Source organism: Erpetoichthys calabaricus, chromosome 10 (assembly GCF_900747795.2).
Source record: "Erpetoichthys calabaricus chromosome 10, fErpCal1.3, whole genome shotgun sequence".
Lineage (NCBI taxonomy): Eukaryota > Metazoa > Chordata > Cladistia > Polypteriformes > Polypteridae > Erpetoichthys > Erpetoichthys calabaricus.
In genome coordinates, this window is record NC_041403.2 from 168,689,900 (window position 1) to 168,710,870 (window position 20,971).

The 20,971-nt window shown below is 47.7% G+C and overlaps 1 protein-coding gene across 1 annotated transcript in view; it reads left to right on the forward strand.

Moving 5' to 3' along the window:
• The window catches only part of faf1 (Fas (TNFRSF6) associated factor 1), a 216,769-nt gene that overhangs the window by 176,488 nt on the left and 19,310 nt on the right, over positions 1-20,971 (forward strand). The window contains exons 15-17 of the mRNA XM_028812460.2: positions 337-425; positions 13,561-13,641; positions 14,177-14,254. Coding sequence (XP_028668293.1) covers positions 337-425; positions 13,561-13,641; positions 14,177-14,254 — 248 coding nt within the window. The remainder of the gene's footprint in view (positions 1-336; positions 426-13,560; positions 13,642-14,176; positions 14,255-20,971) is intronic.

Genomic DNA, 20,971 nt, shown 5'->3' on the forward strand with positions numbered 1-20,971 from the left:
TTATTATTCATATGTCGCAGTGCGGTTAAGAAAAAAAAAATAGGCTTGAAATAAAATATTGATGTTAATGTATTAGTAAAGTCCATATAAATATTATAAATAAAATATTAACTTTAAGTTACATAGGGATTTCTAAATAGAATTTTAAAATGCTTAAATACTCTGAATATTAAAATTAAAAAAAAAAAAAATCTAATTAGATGTTGGTATTAGAATCTTTGCTTTTTCCTTTCAGTGCCCTTCTCCTGGCTAATAACTGTGCTGATTAATAACAAAATGAACTTGGCTCTCCTTTAATGCCACCGCCTCTGTCGCTTATTATGTCTGTGTTGCTAGGGAACACGACGGTGGACGAGCTGATGATGCGGCTGATGGCGGCCATGGAGATCTTCGGTGCCCAGCAGCAAGAGGACATTCGAGATGAGGTACGCTTTGGTATCCATTTTGGGGGGTGCTGAACTCTGACCCCACTGGCTCCGGCCTGTGGGAAGGCCATCAAGCCTCAAGAGGGGACTACACCTGCACAGGGAGAACAAGGTAGCCGGGACGTCCGCATTTAAATGGGTACGTTTACCGGCCACTTCGATTTTATTGTCGCCCCACCCAAAGTGATGAGTGGACCAGCAGACACCTGCTTCACGTGGTCTCAGACTTGTGACTTTATGACTCTCTTGTACTGACGGCCGATTGGAGGCAGGTGGAATGACATCAGACGTTTGACAAACGAGAGGAGACCACTCAGTCCATCAGACTCGTTGTTTTTTAGCCCCCAGTACCTCATCCAGAAACTTCTTCAAGGATGTCAGGGTTTCCTCTTCAATTCCACGACTCGGTGGTTTGTTCCAGAGTTAACCAGAACTTTTCACTGGCCTCAGTCTCGTTGAAGTGACTTCAGCAGGATTGACAGCAAAATGTCACACAGGTAGGCGGAGCCCTGCATTCTGCGAACCCCTTGGAAGATTTCGTGTTAAACTTTACAAGCCTGCGAAGGTTCAAGAAGGTGGGCGGAGTCTCACGGTTAGGCATTGGATAAATAGAGAAGATGGCAAGTGGGGGGGTGTCGGAGCACAGCACAGTCCAAGAACAGGCGCGACTTCAGACACAGGACAGTGGGAAGCCATGGCTAGTTTCAGTAACTGCTTTTGTACGTGGCGTTTCCCGTGTCCATAACAGCAGGACGGTGTTTCTTCTACGGCTGGGGGTCATTCGTTGTTAAATGAGTGTGCCCTTCATTAGTCTCGTTTGGTGTTGTGTGTCTTGTTCTTTTCATCCCGGTGTACAGTTGTTGTGAAGTGGCAATAAATATGTGCAGCGTAGTGCGATATACTACCATGTTATGTCGTCCTTGTTGTGACGGGCGTCCACTACCTGGTCGGGGCGCCAATGCAATGGAAGGACCAGTGGGGGGAGAGAGCATCGGTGAAGCATTATCTCCCCTGGGACACTAGAGGGCAGCCCTCCTGGGCGCCTGTAGCACCACGGATTCCCGCAGGGCATGCTGGGACTTGGAGTTTGGTGCAGCCCTGTTGGGTTCCATAGGAGGCCACCAGAGGGAGCTGCAGAACCCTCTACTGGTCTTCCACCACACCTGGGAGTGATTCCGGGTAACACTGATGAGCCACCTGGAGCACTCCCAGGAGCCGCCTCACTCCATTCGAGGAGCCGGAGTCGGGAAGGAGTGGAGGCAGAACAAGGAAGAGAGAAGGAAGAAAGGAAAGAAACTGTGCTGTATTGTGCATGGGAACTGTGGGGAATGAGACAAAAGTGCCCCCCACGGGAATAAACGTGCCTGGTGTGCTGAACTTGGCTTCTGTGTCTGGTGTGTCCGGGGTTTGGGGAGCTATACACCCCCTGGTATTCCACATTGTTCTTTAGCTCCTCCTCCTCCTACTTTGAATATTGTCATCAGTTTTGAACCCGTGCCTGCTTTGCTTCCGCAGTTTCAGACGCATGTTGTAGGCGCCTGCGTTCATTGATCTTATCCAGGTGGGCTCGTGTTTGTATCGTTGAGCTGTATTGTGTTTGAATTCGGTGTAAAGCGGTTTGTACAATCCCAAGCAGCACATTATTCCTAACTTCACTCCGCATAGTGCCACTCACAATATGGCGGAGACGCATGCGCCTTCCGTACTATCATTGAGGACCTTTGGGGCCGCCGTAGCCTCTTCCGTTTGAATCTGGGCTGCAGCGCAGAATCTTCTTTTTTGTATGGCTGTGTCATTAGTCGTTAGCTATGGGCGCGTTGTTGCTTCATTTCTCATTCACATTAGTTGAGCTCTTTCGTTTTTGGGCCGTGACTCCTTTGTTCGCAGTGGATACGACTTTGCGTGCGGTTTAAGAGACGCTCGCTGTACGCGCCTGCGCAGTATGTCTCATGGTCCCATCGCCGTGTACCTGCGTCCATGCCATCCGGTTTACCATTCTCGGTTAGTAATATGGATCATCATCCTCTCTGTGCCAAAGCCTTAGCATTCGTATCATAAAACTACAAAGCACCCAGTTAGTGGCTTGGCGTGCCGTCAAACGTGTCAAACGTGGCCTCATCCTCATCCTTGTGGGGAGTTGGAGTTGGGTGGTCTTTGCTACTTTTCATGTCTTTTGCTCTTTGGCCCTAGGAGTAACTCTGAGGTGCTGGGCAAATGTAGGCACTGATTTTTGTCACTTTTTGTCACCCACCAGCTAACCAGGTATGCCAGCTCTATGCCCAGATTACCAGGTTTTTGTTTAAAGCTTACAGACATTGGTCCAGATTCTCAACGCTCTTCTGGGGGCTCAGAGGTTCAGGTGTTGGTAGGTGATAGGGTCTTCAGTGGGTAACCATACTTGTCAGATCCCCCTCATCTTGGTGCTGGAACCGCTGGAGGAACCTGAAGGACCCTACGGTTACCATTAATGCCATTGATAACATCTTGCCTGAGGAAGGGGGCCTGAGTTCCCTCGAAAGCTGGCATATTGTAATCGTTTTAGTTAGCCCATAAATGGGGTTATTTTGCTTGACTTCTCATTGCATTAAAACATAAGAAGTTTGACAGATGAGAGGAGGCCACTTGTCACCCGTTTGTTTAGCTCATGGCTAAGCCATCCCAACGTCTCCTCCAGATTCTTCTTAAAGGTTGTCGAGCTAAATCTTTGAAGTCCCTCAGTCACATTTGGGGCATCAGTCCATTGCAGGACCCGCACTCGCACCCTGACCAGAACAATTTGAGAATGGTCTTGGTGGCAGCCTGAGGCACAGTGCTGGCCCAGGGGCTACGGTTTGACCCCAGGGTGCTAACTACGTGAGGCTTTGGACTCTGAGGTGTGTTTTGTCCACGCCTGATTCCCGTTCTCATTTTTAGATGCAAGGAAGGGCAGTTCAGATGGGCCCCCCCCCCCCCTTTTTTTTTTTGTCGTGGAGGTGAAGGGGCAGCTTGGTGCGTGGCTTCCCGAGGCCGGCTAGGCTCTGCTGGCTTGAAGACGCCAGTTTGCACAGCCCCGCGGCATTGTTCGTTTTTTTTTTTCTCTTTCTTTCTCTCTGCGTGTTTATTTGTGAAACTGCTTACTTTTGGGTTGGTATGGTTAAGGTGGGGGGACGGGGGGGGGGGGACGGACGGAGAGAAACGCTTGGAATTAAAACAAGAAGAAGAAGAAGGAGCTGGAATGCCATCCTGTTTGTGTTTTTTCAAGCAGGATCCCAATTCCGGCCTCTCTTGGTTCCTTTGCTCTTTTTTTATTTAAGTGTCTCGTTTGGGGGGCCGCACTTTCTCAAAAGTCGCGACTGTATTTCTTTTAACGTAAACCAAGGAATCCTCTACTTTGCGGGTTAACAATAACAAGAGCAGTTTCCTGTTGAAAAGGAAGGCAGACGGCCAGGCGGTGATTTCGTTCGGTTAACTTAATGCCAGAAACGTGGCCAGGATGATCTAAAGCACCAAACGCTCCTCAAGTTTCTTTTTGTTCCTTAGGGGAGCAGCCCAGGGCCCCCCGTTTGTTTAAATGACATGAATGGTGAAGGATGTTTCCTTCCCTTCCTTTCTCCCTTATCTAATATCTGCGTACTTCGGCTTTATAATCGTAGTGACGGGCCCACTGTTTCCCGTTAAGTTCAAAAAGCTGATGTTTGGGAGGGTGGATTATCAGGGCCAGTTGGCATCCACTAAGGACGAACATATTGACACGTCAGCATTTAGGTGTCAATATAATAGAATTTGTAGTGTAGGCCTGGATGTTCCTTCCCTTTGAGTCGCATCCCTGAGGCATGGGTCCCGGTGGTCTTCTGCGCCATTGTAGCCTTTGGTTCCAGCGTTGCTCCTCGGTGGAGTCGCTCCTTCAACATACGGAATCTGCAGGATGGTCAAGTGAGAGCGGACATCTCCTCGATGTTCCACTGATCGTCCTACGACTCCCCCAGAGAGTCCAGCGGTGAATCCCAGCATCCCCCCTACTTGCCGTACACTCACTGGAAGGCCCCAAAATGGTAGGTTTGATTGAAATTTTAACATCATAGAAAGAAGAAAAATAGCCGACACTTTTTATGTCGATAATTATTTTCATTTGTCGGTGGCTAACTCAAGTTTGCAAGTTTGAATATGGAACATTTTTGAAAGAACTGCACAATGGAGGCCTAAAATCTGTGTGGAAGACCACCCACACGTGATGGCTGCCACTCAAGAACATTGAGTTCACCCCCCCTTACCCACTCGTGTTGGCTTTGCTTCATGCTTGGGGTCCAGTCTGAGGTCCAGAGGGTTCCCACTGCAGATATCTCTTTTTATTTTGCTCATCCCTGTCTAATCTCGCATTCCTTGCTACTGTTACACAACCCCACAGCAGGATGTCGCCACCCCCACCATGCTTTAACCGTTGGGGTGGTCCTGCACTGGTTTCCCCCCAGACATGCCTCTTAGAATTGAGTTCCATCTTGGTCTCATCAGACCAGGGAGTCTTAAATTGTCTGAGAGACCTTCAGGTGCCTCCTTGCAAAGTCCAGGTGGGCTTCCATGGGTCGTCCCAAGGCCTTGATCAGTAGAGTGTTGCAGCGGTGGCACACACAAGTCCACCGGGGCTCAGCCAGGGTGTGCACCAGCATCTTGGACGCCTCACTCCCCCCAGCTTCTCGCCACCGATGAAGGTGCAGGTTTGTGGTGAAGTTCCAGAAGAGCTGAAAGGCAGGCGGCACCTCATGGGTCCTCTCGGACGTTTTTTCATTTCCCTCCAGCTCTTCACCTTACAAAACCTTTTCTCGTGAGGGCGATGGAGCGATTCTATCAGCCGAAGAAATCTGCAACAGAAAAAGAAAAAAAAAAACAAACAAGAAAACAGGGCGCGTAAGCAAAGCAGGTGTGACGGCCCTTCCTGCTCTGCCACCTTTTTGCCCCCCCGGCCTTTGCCCAGAGAAGCCTCAAAGATTTACAGTAACTCCATGTGACAGTCGGGCAGGGTGGGGCCACAGCTACGGGCACATTTCTCTGCCGTCTTCTCCTCCTCCTCCTCCTGTCAGCCTGCATCAGGCGCAAAAGTAAAATGCAGGTGTGCCTCGGGTGGGCTCCACGTGTGGGTGCCCGCCCGTGGCATTCCTCGTGTTTAGCAGTTTGCTTGTAGGATGTTCTTCTGAGTCCCAGCAGTCATCGACGTTGCTGCTGTAATTTGTGAACTGGCTGGAGGCTTCAGATGTGAAAATAAAATGAACAAAGTCCTCCGAGTATCCAACTGGGACAAAACTAAAATACAATACAATACAATTTATTTTTGTATAGCCCAAAATCACACAAGAAGTGCCACAGTGGGCTTTAACAGGCCCTGCCTCTTGACAGCCCCCCAGCCTTGACTCTCTAAGAAGACAAGGAAAAACTCCCCAGTGGAAAAAACCTTGGGAAAGGCAACTCTTAAGTGAGACCCCTTTCCAGGTAGGTTGGGCGTGCTGTGGGTGTCAAAAAAGGGGGGCTAAATACAACACAATACACAGAATTGAACACAAGTCATCCTCAATACAAGAGAAGAGTGCAATAGAAATATTACAAGGACAGAGCAGAATTCAACAGTAGATGATATCCCATAATACGACTTGGATTGGTCCAGAGTCCTGGAGACCTCGGCCATCAAGCTGCCTCCCCCTATTGGCCATTCCACAGCTGAGTCAGTGCTGGGCCAGCCAATCCGATTAAAGGACCCGTCTACCTGATGATCCTCCATCAGAGGTGACTTTATCTTTGGCAGACAGAATAACTTGGCAGGTGGGCAGTGGCACCAAGTGCCACATTTGAGTACCGAAAAGAGAAACAGAATAGGTGAGGGTTAGTAACAAATTATTAATAAATTATTAGTGCTAATGAGTAACAACAGAGATGCAGTCTGTACAGTTAATCAGCAGCTCTAGTCAGGATATGCTAAACTGAAGTAGTGAGTCTTCAGCTGGAATTTGAAAGCTGAGACCTAAGGGGCATCCCTTATAGTAGCAGGTAGACCACTCCACAGTTTAGGGGTCCTGTAACTAAAAGCTCGACCTCCCACTGTAATTTTATTAATCCTTAGAGTCATAAGCGCACCACCATCTTGAGATCTTAATGTGCAGTCTGGTTTGTTAGTCATGATAGGTTCAGACAAGTAAGCCGGACCTCGGCCATTTAAGGCTTTATATGTTAAAAGGAGGATTTTGAAATCTGCCTTCTAACCAGGGGGCTGAGGGATGATGGCCCCCACTAATCTGAACCCAGACACAGCGTCTTAGTGTGGCAAGTCTCCATGTTATGCTATCAGAACACCTGATCTGAAGTGGCCATTTTCGCACTGTGGGACGTGTGGCTTCTCAGCGCTTTCTCGGTGAACATCTGCCATGTTGTGTAAATGGCGTGCAGTTTGGTGGCAGTGCAACTTTGGGGTGTAACCATACTGGCATCTAGCCTAAGAGGGTACATTATGTGAGATGTGTGGGTGGCATTCCAGGGGGGAGGCCACCTGTACACAAAGGCGCACCGCAACTGTCCACGACTCTTGAGGTCATGGAAACGACAGCTGCGACAGAAAATTGACGGACATGTCATGCGGTGTGATGTCACCTCTGGGTTCGCTCGCCATCATCGATTCCTTAGGTAGGACTCTTTGTACATCCAATCAACTGTTTATCTCAAACTGTCCTTGAAACCCACCTGTGCACCAGCGTGATGTCCACTCTGATGTGGTGGGCTCAACAATGGCATTTGGGATGGAGCAGAAATGAATGGCAGAAGAGTGGGGGACCCCCATTCCCCCCCCCCCCCCAACAGGGAGCAGCTGGCCTGAAGTGACTTTTGGGTGTGGGGGCAGCATCACTGAAATGGCATCCAGTGAAGTCCAAGGACGGTGTAACTGTATCCAGATTTCCTCTGGAATTAGAATTTTCAATTCTAGTCGATAGGTGCCTTGCAGTGTATTTTATTTGTTGTCTTTTTTTTGTCTAATTAATCTTTAGTTTTCTACTAATCACATTAATTGTGTATCCTGGCTTTTTTAATTTAGCCTCCTAATTAATCCTCCTGACGGTGGTAATGAGCAGAGGAGTCTGTTTGTGCCGCACAAGCCTGGAAGAAATCTCTTGGTATGACGTGACTCACGGAAAACCCAAAATGTTGACGGCGCATTTTTCAGACTCATTAGTGGGGAGGAAAAAAAAATTCAGAGTCTGTGACAAGAGTCCAGAGACCTGAGCAGAATCAGTTGTCTGTGTGAAGAGCCAGCGTTAAGCAGGGCAGTAGTCCGCTTGGGGCTTTCGGTCGCATTCACTAATGTTGCAGTGCTTGTCCCCCCATATGGCCGTCATGGTGGGTGAAACATCAACACTCCTGAATTTCAACTCACCGGCTAGTGAGTCCCCCCCCCCCCCCCCCCCCCCCCCCCCCCACAAAGCCAGGAGTTACAGGTTGAAGTGCTGTGGAGGTAACCGAAATACCGGTGAATGGAAGGATGTGGAGATCTGGTGGCTCACCAAAATGGGAGATGACAATCAACGGTAGAAAACAGAGCTGGTGTCGAATTAGTAACCCATCAAGGAGATCGTGCGTCAAAATCAATTTACAAAACACATAAACTTCAAACCATCGCAGCCGAATGCTTCTAAGTGGAATTCGAAGTAAAGCTCACGGGTAGAGGCGGGCTGAGGACTGGAAGTGATGACGATGCCACGCCAATATCGACACCTTCCCATGGCAGAGACTTAAGTTTCACACAAATAGTCGCAGAATTCTCAGGACTGACTGGCAGGGAAAAAAACAAATTATATTTTTTTGTACCGCGTTTTACAGGCTATTTCATGGTTACCATGTTCTAAAAAGTGTATGTTGTCAAAATAACGTTTTGGTATCAAGAGTTCAATGAGGAAAAGTGTGTTTTGTACAACCTCTAGCGAGAGATTACTGTTTTTGGGTGGTCACAGGACCCTCATCCCCTATTTCCTGTTGGTTCAGTGCATTCACATTCACATCTTTAACTTTCGTGTCGTTTCCTTCAAGCGCAATCCCTGTAAAACTTGAAGGGTGTATTTAACGAAACCCACCTTCTCAGACTCGCTTAGTGCTGGAGACCACCGATCCTTCCGCATGGGTAGTGACAGCTTTTACGTGGCCTACTGCTCTGCGATAGCCAGTAGACAGAGGCGGTCAACGGGAGGCCCCCTGGACCCGCTGGCGTTAGTCGTGGAATGAAGGTGAAAGGGAATTGTCAGCAACTCCGCCAACTCAAATGAACTATTTATTGATGTGTTTTTTTTTTTTTATTCACTGCACCAAAGTGTCATGAAGTAGGAGTATCAAAGCACTTAAAAGTTGCAAAAGTACTTACTTTAGCAGCTGTGGGGGGAATGACAGCGTCAAAATCACCGGCTAAAGTCTCAGTACACAACCCAGCGGCCAAAAACAGAGCAAAGGTTCAAAAATCCAGAAAAGCACATGAACGCCGCAGCACATTCACAACTGGAACTGTGAGATTGATAGGGTGGAGGGAGGTTCCTGGTGGTGATTGACATGGTGGCCCCACCCACAGATCACATGGGTCATAACCAGATGCGTCACCTACGAAGCACAGAATACATTGAAGTAACGTTAAGATGAGCCAATGACCCAAACGGGGACAACAAATATGTGGGGAGAAATCTAACATGAGGACTCCGTTACGCCTGCTCATTGTCCGGGGAGTGGGAGTGGAGGTGGTGCATTGCTACCAGTACTTGGGGGTCCACATCAGTGACAGGCTGCATGGGAACTGAAGACAAAAAGGACGGAGCCGACCGTCTTATCTTGGGAGACTGCGTTCCTTTAATGTGACGTCTGGTTGGTTGGTCACATGACCGTAGTCATACTATAAATGTGACGGTGGCTACAAAACTCATCATTTTTAGTGGCAGCTCGTTTTCCAACAGGTAAGCCCCAGCGGTTGGATTTGTCTCCTGGTGACGATGTCTTTACGGCATTTCACTTTCGACCTCGTGTTCCTTCTTCGGTTTCTGGTTCATGTGTTTCCTTTGGCATTCTGACTTTTGCTTGTCCCAATCATAGCATCATCATCTTCTGGTTTTGCTGTGCTTACAGTAATTCATGGGGCACTTTTACAACCAGGTGCATAGCTAGATACATTAATAACCAACCGTCACGCAAACGTACCGAAACAAAATGCAAAACAGTCGCATAGTATGCACAAAAAATAGTCCAAAAATAACAAAGAAAATACTAAATTCAAAGAGGTTGGGGTGGAGGATTTGGATGGGGGATAAAAACCTTGAGATATTCTTTCCATGCCCTTTAAACCCTGCGGTGGGCTGAGCCGGTAACATCACTTCAAAAGCGGCCCACCGAGTCAATAAGCTGACTAAGAAGATGGGCTCAGTTCTGGGAAGCCCTCTGGACCCACTGGCAGTGGTGGGGAATCGAGGCAAAGCTGGAAGGCTGCTCATCGTCTCTCTGGCTCACCATCATTGAGGATTTCTGGACAATGAATTATTCAGAAGACGTGCGTCATAAACTGCTGCAGGGGCTGATGGCCATACTCCTTTATAGCGTCCACCTCGCTTACGCTGCGCTCTTAGCTTGCCTTTGCGACTCTGGTGTTTGTATTTAAGGGGGCTGTTGCCTTCGTAGTATTTCAATATTTCAAATTTCCCCTTGGGACAAATAAATATCAATCTGTCAGTTAGTCCAGCTGTCTGTCTACTTATTATATGGTGCCTTTCTTATCTGTCTGTCTGTCCAATCATCCTTTAAATGAAATCCATGTGTACAGTAAGTTGTCATAGCACAAAGCCGTTTCCGTATCGCCTTTCCCTCACTTCTGATGACTCGGTGGCCTTTGGCGTTTGGGGGCAGTTTGGCTCCTCCGCTGAGCCAGTGCTGTCATTATTGTACACTTTATATATTTTATATAATGTTATTGTGCTGTACCTTAATAATGTTCATTCTTTTTTCATGTGTGAATATGAACTCCGTTCTCTTCTATGTTGAGTAGTGAGGAGCAGGAAGCGGCGCTCACTGGTTTCAATCCCCCCGAGTCGGTGCCCGGGCACCAGCTTTTGTCTTCTCCCCTGTGTGCCCCTCGTGTTACACTTCAAACAGTTACTGGGTGATGAAACTTAAAAAGCCATTTGGTTTCAAAGTAAGTGAAACAGTAGAGAGTGGAAGTACTGGCTGATGCAACCCTCAGGAAAATAGTGAGGCGCACCTTCTACCTCCAGGGTGCCAATCCCAGCCTGTGCCGATTTCTCAATTAGTAACTTTTGACTTTGCCACATGCTACAGTCCTGCGTGTGTGTGTGTGAGAGATCCCTGGTGGTGCAGTTTTCCGTCGTTGGGAGGCCATTGGCGCGCCCTAATTATCACTTTTTTTTTTTCTTTTTTCTCGGGCGTGGCCAGCTGGCACCTTGCGATTCACAGTTTCCTTTTTTCCACTTTTTTCACATGTGGGCTCTACTTGCAAGAAAGGACGCTGGGACTTTTTGTGCTTTTGAAACACTCTGTGTTGTCATGAGGAGCAAATCCATTGGGGTCAATTTGATGGTTTCTAATGTCTAGAGCCGGCTCGGTTGGGCACTCTGGTTATCTGTCGCTCACTCCCAGGCTGCAAGGTGAGAGATGTGGAGGCGGTTGTGGCTGCGAGACCCTTAAGGTTCACCCTGCAGTTCCAGCACCTGGTGATGAGGCTTTAACAGGTTTGGCTGCCTGCTTGTACAGTAGGTGTGAGGCTCCTGCTGTCCTTTGCTTCACATCCTTAACCCTGCTTTGACTCTTCAGTGAAGCCCCTGGAAAAGATTACAGAAGAGAAATCCCCCATAATTAAAGTCTAAGTGTCTGTCTGTGTAATTCCAATTGAGGGCACATCAGAAATATTATCACTGCTTTTAAAAATCCAGTACCCAATAGCATATAACAGAGAGCTGTGTATTGCATTTTGCATTCCAACAGATGGCACATCACGAACGTTTGTGGTAATAAAATGCATTTCATTTGTCATTCCAATAGAGGGTGCATCAGAAAGTTTAACATTGTTTTTACAAATCCCATACCAAAAGGCATATAATCAAGGCCTATACATTGCACTTGTCATTCTAACAAGTGGCACATCACAAACTTTTGTAGTAAAAAAAAAAGGAAAAAAAAGCATCACATTTGTCATTCCATCAGGTGACACATCACAAACATTTGTAGTGCTAAAATGCATTGCATTTTTCATTCCAAGTGGCATATAGCAGAAACCTGTGCATTGCAGCTGTCATTCCAACAGATGGCGCATCACAAACGTGAGCACTGTTGGTTTGTGTCCCATCCCAAATGGTGTATAACAGAGAGCTGTGCATTGCATGGTGCCCTACAGAAGTTAACGCTGAGGTCTGTGTTGATTAGTTTGATTTTGACCCACGTCAGGCAGAGCGTGGGGAAAGTAACAGCAGTGAAAATGATCACTTTTGGGTGGAGCGTTCCTTTAAGATTGTTTATGTTGCCAGTCCATCTGCCTTCCAGCTTCAGTATCAGATGGGGGAAAAAAAGCCATTCGCAGGCTGCCATCAGCCACGCGCCCAGTGCCAGGATGAGGTGTGCACCCGCGTTTTTGGCCATTGCTGAATTTTTCGTCTCGCTGACGTTTGTGTTTCCCATTGTGTTTCTCTCCTGTCTGCCATTCCCTGTCCTTACTGCTCTTTTGCAGTTCTTTGCCAGTCCTGCTTACCCCTGTGCCCAAGTGGTCCCTCTAACTCACTCGGCCCCCTTGTTATTTTGTTCATGCCAGCCGTTTTTAGCGTTGCCACTTCCTGTGCCCCTGCAACGTTCCAGCAGCCGCATCCCAGGCTGCTTTTCAAGTGGGCTTTAATCAAAAACAAACAGGGGACCCCGAGTGCACAATGGCCCAACTTCTGCTGGACCGCCAGTGGGTCTTTGACGTTGCTGTCCTTTCAGTCCGGCGGCCAATGCAGACTGCAGCTGGGAAGCTTTGTGCAAACAGGACCTGCCGGAATAAAAGGATTCCCCGTCCTCCTCCTCTCGCTTGGAGTTTTAGTGTAATGGAGCTCAGCTTGGATTCCTTTGTGGATTTCCTTTGAAAGGACTGCTGGCCGCCGTCCCAGCCGATGTATGGGCTGATTGTGCTCACCTGTTGTATTTTCTATTGTCTGCCTGAACTCTTGTTTGGTGTATTGTAGACTTTCGTTGCCCCTTTTATTGGTTTACCTTTTATCTTTTCCAGCAAGAGAACAAACACTCGTAAGAGTCGTGACGCACTTGACACAAAAACAACTGGAACCTGAGCCCTCCATCAGTAGCTGCCAGGCCACTCAGCCAATGAAGATGGGCACACTTTTGGCAGAGCACTCATGGCAGACTTCTGCACCTCTAGCTGCCAGTCACTTTCAGGGGCCTTGCTGCTGGTGACCCGTCTTTTCTACCTTCTCTCTACATCAGTGCCAGTTGTGTTCAGGTGGTGCACAGGTCACGGAGAGCTGACAAATGAACAAAAGCAGAAGATGGCAGCCACCCTCAAGCTGTGCCAGTCAGGTGGTCTGATAGGCAGTGAAACGGAATGTTCAAGTCATGGCACATTTGAACCACAGGCACGTGGAATGAGTGACCCCAAGTTAGTGTGGTGGACAGGAGGACTGTGGGCACCATGACATCTGGACTGGACAATCTCAGCCAAGAAGGAGGATGATGAGCGTGTTGGGTTGAATGGGCCGTTCTCGACATTCAGTTGTGCCAGTTTGACCAGCTTCTGACCTGAGTCATGGCACACGCGTGTGTTTACAATTTAAAAGTCAGGTAGGGAGGCAGCAGTTTGAGCCCCACCTTCTAGTGTCCCCTAATATTATGTGACAGTGACACAGAAAAAACACACTTATGTCACAGCTCGGCCATCTTGTGTGGATATCTGTCTGTCCCTCTTGTTGGAATGGCGGGAGGCCCACTCTGTCTTTGAATTGTGAATCAGCCTTTAAATGGCTTAGTGAAAGGCACTATATGACCTGCAAGTGCTTTTCATGGTCAGACTCCTCCTGCGTAATATAAATTAGCCTTTAAAGCTCATTGCGTGGTGAAAGGCGCTATATCATCTTTCTTTCTGTTCTCTTTGTCTCTGCAGGACGAGCGTGAGGCCCGGGAGATGGTCAAGCGAGAGCAGGATGAAGCTTACCGCCTGTCTCTGGAAGCAGACCGAGCCAAGGTCAGTGATGGCTGACGTGATGATCTTCCGCAGGGCCCGCCCTGCGTTGCTGATTATTACCAGTTATTCTGATGGTCATCACTGGTTTTGATGTATGAGTGAGGCTGGCCACTGAATGCTCACACTCATCATTCCAATTCGGTGGGGTCAACATCAGCTTCTTCCACACCATTTCTGCTTGGACCTCGCTTGGTCGGGCTGAAATAGCATGGGGTCCCCCCCAAACTGTGGGTCGCGTACTTCATAGTATGGCATTTAGAGTTGACGAGGCCAGATGAAGCAGGGTGGAAATTGGACAAACTGGCTTGTTGGAAGGTTGGCATCCTATGGCAGTGCCACGCTGAGCTTTTCAGCATGACCTACTCCGCTGCCAGCGTGTGCCCACAGAGCAGTGGGGAGTGTCTGAAATGGCAGAGACCACTCTACTTTTAGCCACGAAGTGTTTGAAATCTGCATGTGTTATGTGGGTTTACCTAAAGTGCCCGTTTGTGCCCGGGTTTCTTTAAAACTCCTTGTGTTTCTTTTGGCTTGGCAGAGAGAAGCCCAGGAGAGGGAAATGGCGGAGCAGGTGCGCCAGGAACAGATCCGCAAAGAGCAAGAAGAAGAGCGAGAGGTGAGCTGCAGACGGACGCCTCAATTCCAGCACCTCGTGCTGCCACACTTTGCACTTCTGTCGTCTGTCCAATAAAGGGGGCGGGGGGGGGGCAGTTCACGTTAAATTTTACTAACAGGGAGACCCTCATTGGAAGGCTTTGTTTGAGTTTATTCTCCTCTACCTTTAATACAATGAAACTGTTACTTGCGAGTCTGCAACAGAACAAACAAGAAAAAGAGAGACCACCCACATAAAAGAGCGTCCAGAAAGTATTGAGCCCCCCCTTCACTTTTTGTGTTGTAGATTTCACTTTAAACGGATATACGGTTACTATTTTGGCCATCAGTCCACACACTTCAACTCCAGGTGCCACCTGTGCGAAATGTTCATGTTTTACCCGCGTCGGCTTGGCTTGAAGACGTGTAGGTCTGGATAAATGGCAGTGCAGCCTTAGCACAGTGCGAGTGTGCCATACAGTGGACTGGCGCCCCCTACAGAGCTCGGTCCATGCCATGACCATGAACCAGATTAAGCTGGTTTGCTAATATGTCCAAACTTATATTTCATATAGTGGATTATTCAGAAAGTATGCAAGACCCCCTTTACTTTCTGCGTACTTTATGGTGTTGTAAATATCAAGTTAAATTGGTAGATTTGCCATTTTTACCCACCAATCTACACTCGATAACCCATAATGACGACACAGTGTCAACATGTTTCATGCATTACATGTCAACGGCTCAACTCTCTTGTTCATTGAAGTTTTCAAAGCCGTAATTCAACACTTTGGAGGAGTCCCTCTGGCAGCAGTTACATCTTTTAAGTCTTCTCAGTTTGGTCTTGACAAGCTTTGCACTCCTGGATTTGGCCGGTTGATGCCATTCTTCCTGGCTCTGTTAGATTGGCATCCGTGAAATGCCATCTTCAGATCTGTCCACACCTGTCCTATGGGGTTTAAGTCTGGGCCCCTCAAGGCCACTCTGAGACTTGTCCCAAAGCCACTTCAGCACTGCCCTGGCTGTATGCTGCGAGTCATTGCGGTGGCGTGCAGTCTGGAGTGGGTCTTCTTCCAGGACCTCAATCCATTCATGCCATGGTGTTCGGCAGGTGATGAGCAGTGCCCCATCCACACCAGACATGGTGCTTGGAGTTCTGCCCAAAGAGTTGAGTTTGTGTCTGGTCAGACCAGAGGGTCTTTCCTTTATTTGCCATCCATGTGAGCACCTGATGAGATGTTGACTTGGTCACCTCCCCACCTAAGGCCCATCTTGCCTGGTCACTCATTTTGGCCGGATGGCCGACTCTAAGACGAGTCCTGGTGGTTCCAGAACTTCATTGATTTCACAATCCATCGAGGCCACGGTGGTCCTGAGAACACTCCAAATCTTTAGAAGTGTTTGATCCCATTGTCCCTGATCGTGGGGGTCTACATAGAATCCCTTAACCTTCATGGCTTGGTTTCTGTCCTGATGTGCAGTGTGACGTATGGGACGTTCCATGCACAGGTCCACCTTTCTAAATGATGTCCAGTCAATTCAATGTGCCACAGGCGGACCCCAATCACATTCTAGAAACATCTCAAGGAGAAGTAAAGCTATCAAGGTGGCACCAGAGCACAATTCAGAGTGCCTTGACAAAGGGCCTTCTATTAAGTTTGTAAACCTTTCTGTAAACGTGCTGTCACTGTGCCACGGGGGGTTATTGAGCATAGATTGATAACTCAAGACTGGCAAATGCAACCATTTAAAATGAAATCTACAACACGGTAAAGTGGGCTGGCAGTGGAGGGGTCTGAATGCCTTCTAAGTCCACTGCTTAGAACACATGCAGGCATTTATGGCCAGTCCAGTTTGGGGTCCTGGCAGTATCAAGTGTGTGAATTGGAACAGCTCTGGGGGGTGCCAGTCCACACTCCTCCTCACTTACATGTCTTGGTGTGTCGGACACGGGGAGAACGTGCTGATGCCACATGGGTGGTGATTCCTGAGCTGTGCTAACTCATTCACTGTTGTGCCACCATGTGTGAAGTATTATTTTAGAGTTGGCATCATTTTAATGTCGTGCCTTTAGCCACCTTTAGAATGCCGGCTGATGTGTGACCTCCAGCTGCCTCGTTCGCCTTTGGCCCCCCATGAATTGTAACAGTTATTTTACTTTTTTCCTTTTGTTTGTTTGTTTGTCTTGGACCTTTTTGTTATATTTAGAGGCACTGAAGCGTGCTAAGTAAAGGGGGTGGCAGGGGCTGGTGGGGAGGCGTTCCTCAGTACTTGCGCTGGCACAACAATCCCATTTCAAGGCCCCTTTGTGCGACGCCTCCATACCTGTGTAACTCTTGACAATAGCCGTCCTGGTGACTCCATTCAGAAGTTTTTTAAGCCCCCCTAAGGGAGAACAGAGCAAACAGAACATCATGTGAGGCACATAGCTTATGAGCTGCCCGCCCCGACGCTTTGCTGTTGGCACATTTAAACTGCACAGCTCACGCTGGTCCCCTTTATTTCAAATGGTACATTTTGTGCCCCATTTATTTAGACGCCTGCTCACATTGGATTCATAAGGACACCGACTCGCTCATTACTGGGACACGTGTGTCACGTGTGGCTACGTGACCTGGTTACCTGCTGCCATCCGTCATCTTTGTTTCTCTCTTGTTGTCTTCAGGCGCCGGGCATTTGGTGATGTGTACCTCTTGCCATGCGCCACAAAAAGTGTGCCAACTTTCCAATTGACAGGTGTAGCTTATATTGCAACCTTCGTCACCCTAAAACATTCTGACCCCTGGGGTCACCGTGTGTGAGGGTGTGGCTTACGGCAGCTGCTAGCACCACCCACAAAATCTTGCAATTCCAAAAATAAGCTCTGATTCTCGAGTATCACAGTTGCCCATCTCTTCATAGGAGGGATCGATCAAAAAACCGTCACCACCTCAGAGAGGACAAATGCGGTGCTTCATTACAGGGGGTACGGCGCTACCACGTCAGTCCACGTTCAGAACAGAAAGCCGCCTCTGCCTTTAATCCCCCTGCTTCAAAGATGGAAACTCCAAGCGCCGCTGTCGTTCGTTTTTTAAATTTGATGTCGTCACTTTTAAAGGGGATGGCAGCTTTGTTGAAGGTTTGATTTCGGTTTTTCAGTGTTTGCTCTCAACAATTAGAAATGTAGAGTCCGTATTTTAAACCTTGCAAGATGGACCTCCCACTTGCAGAGAAAACTTGGGGACTGGTGGCAGGACTGGCACTCCAGCCGCTGTCCCAGTGTGATGCTGAGGTGACACCCGCTGCACTTGGGTCCCAATCCAGGTGGTCCATCATGTGGTGGGTGCGGCAATGCGCTGTAGCGGTGCCTGTTCCCAGCCTCCTCCTCCTCCTCCCTTCCATCCTAAAACTGCGACACATTTTTTAAGAGAGATCTCAATTGCGGATTCCTTCAAATTGACCAGGAGGTGGAAACTCCCGCAGAGCTGTGCATGCTGGGAAATCCTAGCATCGTCACTTTGGCGGCTTCCTCAAGCCTCTCTGTTAAATGATCTACGGGGCCATAAATGTAAAATATGCCAGTGAGGAAAGTGAAAAGTCGCTTAATTAGACGTGAATAGAAGAAGAACCGAACGTCCATCAGTGTGGCTCATTAGGCTTACGTGAATAAACACGGCAGGGAAAAAGCTGCGTTTTCGTCCGTGTTTGTGAGTCAATGAGTTGAGGAAGAAGCTGTGGGTTCAAGATGGTGAAGTGAATTCCGGCCCTCGAATCCATTTGAGTAAGAGGCAAGCCAATGTGCTCAGTTCCTTGTAGATGCGTTTCACTTGTGACCACCAGGGGGCATTGCAGCGCCTCAGCTCACAGACACCAATCCCAGTATAACACAGATACATTTGTACAAAGCGGCATAAACCAACACAGTTGCTCTTCTCGCTCTTTGGCTATCCTCCTCGGCGAGTTTCGTCCTCATCCACCCGACTCTGACTCGCCTGGATGAGGTCAGCGGTCTCTCTTGTATCTTGGACCAGATGGTAATCCTCCCAATGGAAGTACTTCTGGGTTAATCGGAAGTCCCACAAAGTAGGGATTATGAATCCCTTCATCTTAACCTGGCGGCCCTCACGGGACTACTGCTTCCAGCATGCCCTTCAGGTGTCCTTGTGGGAATCCTAACCCAAGATGGCTGCCACCTAGCATACTGGGAGAGAAAATATTTACCAGTGGTCATCTCCCCCCAGTCCTTAAATTGTACTGGCCCCCCAACCGGGTAAAGATCCCTGCTCAATCCCAGTTGGGATGCCAGTCCATGTGTGCCATCCATTACACGGTCTACAAACGATATACAAGCACATTATAGCGGTACCTACAGAAGCGGTCAGGACTTTTAATTAATACATGATGGCGATTTTTGGTGTTACGTGCCACCTCTAGTAGTCATCCCAGGTACGTTGCTTAGACCATTTTGTGGACTGCAGTGCCAAACATTACGAGTGGGACCGACTGGTGGGGTCCATCACATTAGCCAAAAAAGATAGAAAGTCAGTGGGTGACCTGAGGGGTTCTATGTAAACAATTCTGGCAAAGTTCCGTTTCCCAATTTCCCAGATATCCCAACAGCTCTCACTTTCATAAGGAGCGCAGTCCTCACAGAGCCATTCGAGCTGGTGACGGGTGCAGTGTCACTCATACAGGTGCGGCCAGGATGGATGCTGCTGCACTTTTAGTGATTGTATTTCACTGTGTGTGTGTGTGTGTGTGTGTGAGAGGGTAAAGAGCTTCGAGTGCCCTCCCGCCCGCCTGGGCCCATTCAAAAGATACCTTTATGCCAAGCCAGTCATTTAGCCCAACACAATGTGCACAACAAAAGGTGCCCAGCAAGAAATAAATAAATAAATGGCGAGGCCTTGCAACCCAAGATGTTTGCGCAGCCCTCGACAAAAGGCCGAGCCTGACAATGGCTGTTTACCGACACGGCCGCATGCGGGCAGGGTGACTCGGTCAGCGAGCCAGCGGCGAGTGTGGCCTGTGCCGGCCTATTCAGGCTTTCAGGTGTGTGCCCGATGCCTGAGTTTTCCTTTTATTCTTTTTCTTGTGCCTTCAATGAGCTTTTGTGTAGCACGACGGTGGCAGCGTGCAGCTTCGTTGTTAAGCGGCCGCCCATGCTGGGGAGGATCCACACTCGATCGCTCAGGAGAATAGGTGCCAGCGCACCCCTGGGCCTGGCACACAAAGGTCGCGCACGCTAATGAGCTACTGTTGTGTATTTTTATGAATTATAATTGCATTAGGTTGGTAAATAAGGCCGCCACCTGTTGCAGCACCATATGCCCGCCACTGTCAAAATACAACAAACAGGTAGGGGCTTGAAACAGCAAAAGAGCAGAGTGGCCTGCTGGGAGGAGAGCAGGCGGCCCACCGGCGCCAGGCGCTCGTTATTTTTAGCCGCGTTTAGGAGATGAAGCCGGGCTCACTTGTGGCAATGGTGGGAAACTTGGCGAGGGGCTTCTAGATCTCCTTACTGCCCATGAGCTGGCAACACCTGCAGCGTGGCAGGTTAGAGCTGCCAGCTCTTACCCTCCTGGTGTCAGGGTACAAGAAGGCTCTAATCTATTATAGTCTTCTTTTTTCTGTCAGATGCTAGATAATGGCTGTTCACCCCATGGCTGTAGTCTGTTGTCTTCTTTTCATATTGATGTAAGACACTATATAATACGTTATCTCCTCTAGTTCACCACAGATGGCTTTATATTATTGATGTTTTGTATATATAGGTGTGAGACACTATATAATAGGTGCCTTACTGTAGTTCACCCCAAGTGGCTCTAGTCTGATTTCTTCTTTTTGTATTGGTGTACGACACTATATATATATATATATATATATATATATATATATATATATATATATATATATATATATATATATATATAAAATAATATGTATGTATAATACGTCACTTCCTCTACTTCACCTCAGATGGCTTTAGTTGTTGACTTTTTTACATATAGGTGTAAGACACTATATAATGGATGACTTCCTGTAGTTCACCCCAAATGGCTGTAATCTATTGAGTTCTTTTTGTATGGATGTAAGACACTATATAATTCGTTGCCTCCTCTAGTTCACCACAGATGGCTTTACTTTGTTGACTTTTTGTATATATAGGTGTAAGACACTATATAATAGGTGCCTTACTGTAGTTCATTCCAGATGGCTATAGTCTACTGTCTTCTTTTTTCTATAGGTCTACGATGCTATATAATGGCTGTATTCTGTTGTGTTCTTTTTGTATTGATGTAAGACACTATATAATCCGTTACTTCCTCTAGTTAACCACAGATGGCTTTAGTTTATTTACTTATTTATATGTAGGTGTAAGATGCTATATAATAAAGTGCTTACTGTAGTTTACCCCACTTTTTCTATTGGTATCAGACACTATATATAATACGTTACTTCCTGTAGTTCCCCTCAGATGGCTGTCGTTTACTGTATTAAGACACTATATAATGGCTAACCTCATGTCATTGTAGTTTATTGTCATTCTTTATATAATGGTATAATATGCTATATGATGGATGACTTTCTGTAATTCGTCCCAGATCACTGGAGTTTATTGTCTTTTATATAATGGTGTAAGGCACTATATAACAGCTAATGTCCTGTGGTTCACCTTCCGATGACTGGAGTTTATTTATTATTTTTTTGTGTATATTGATGTAAGATGCTATTTAACGCCTGAGCCTGTCATTTTTTT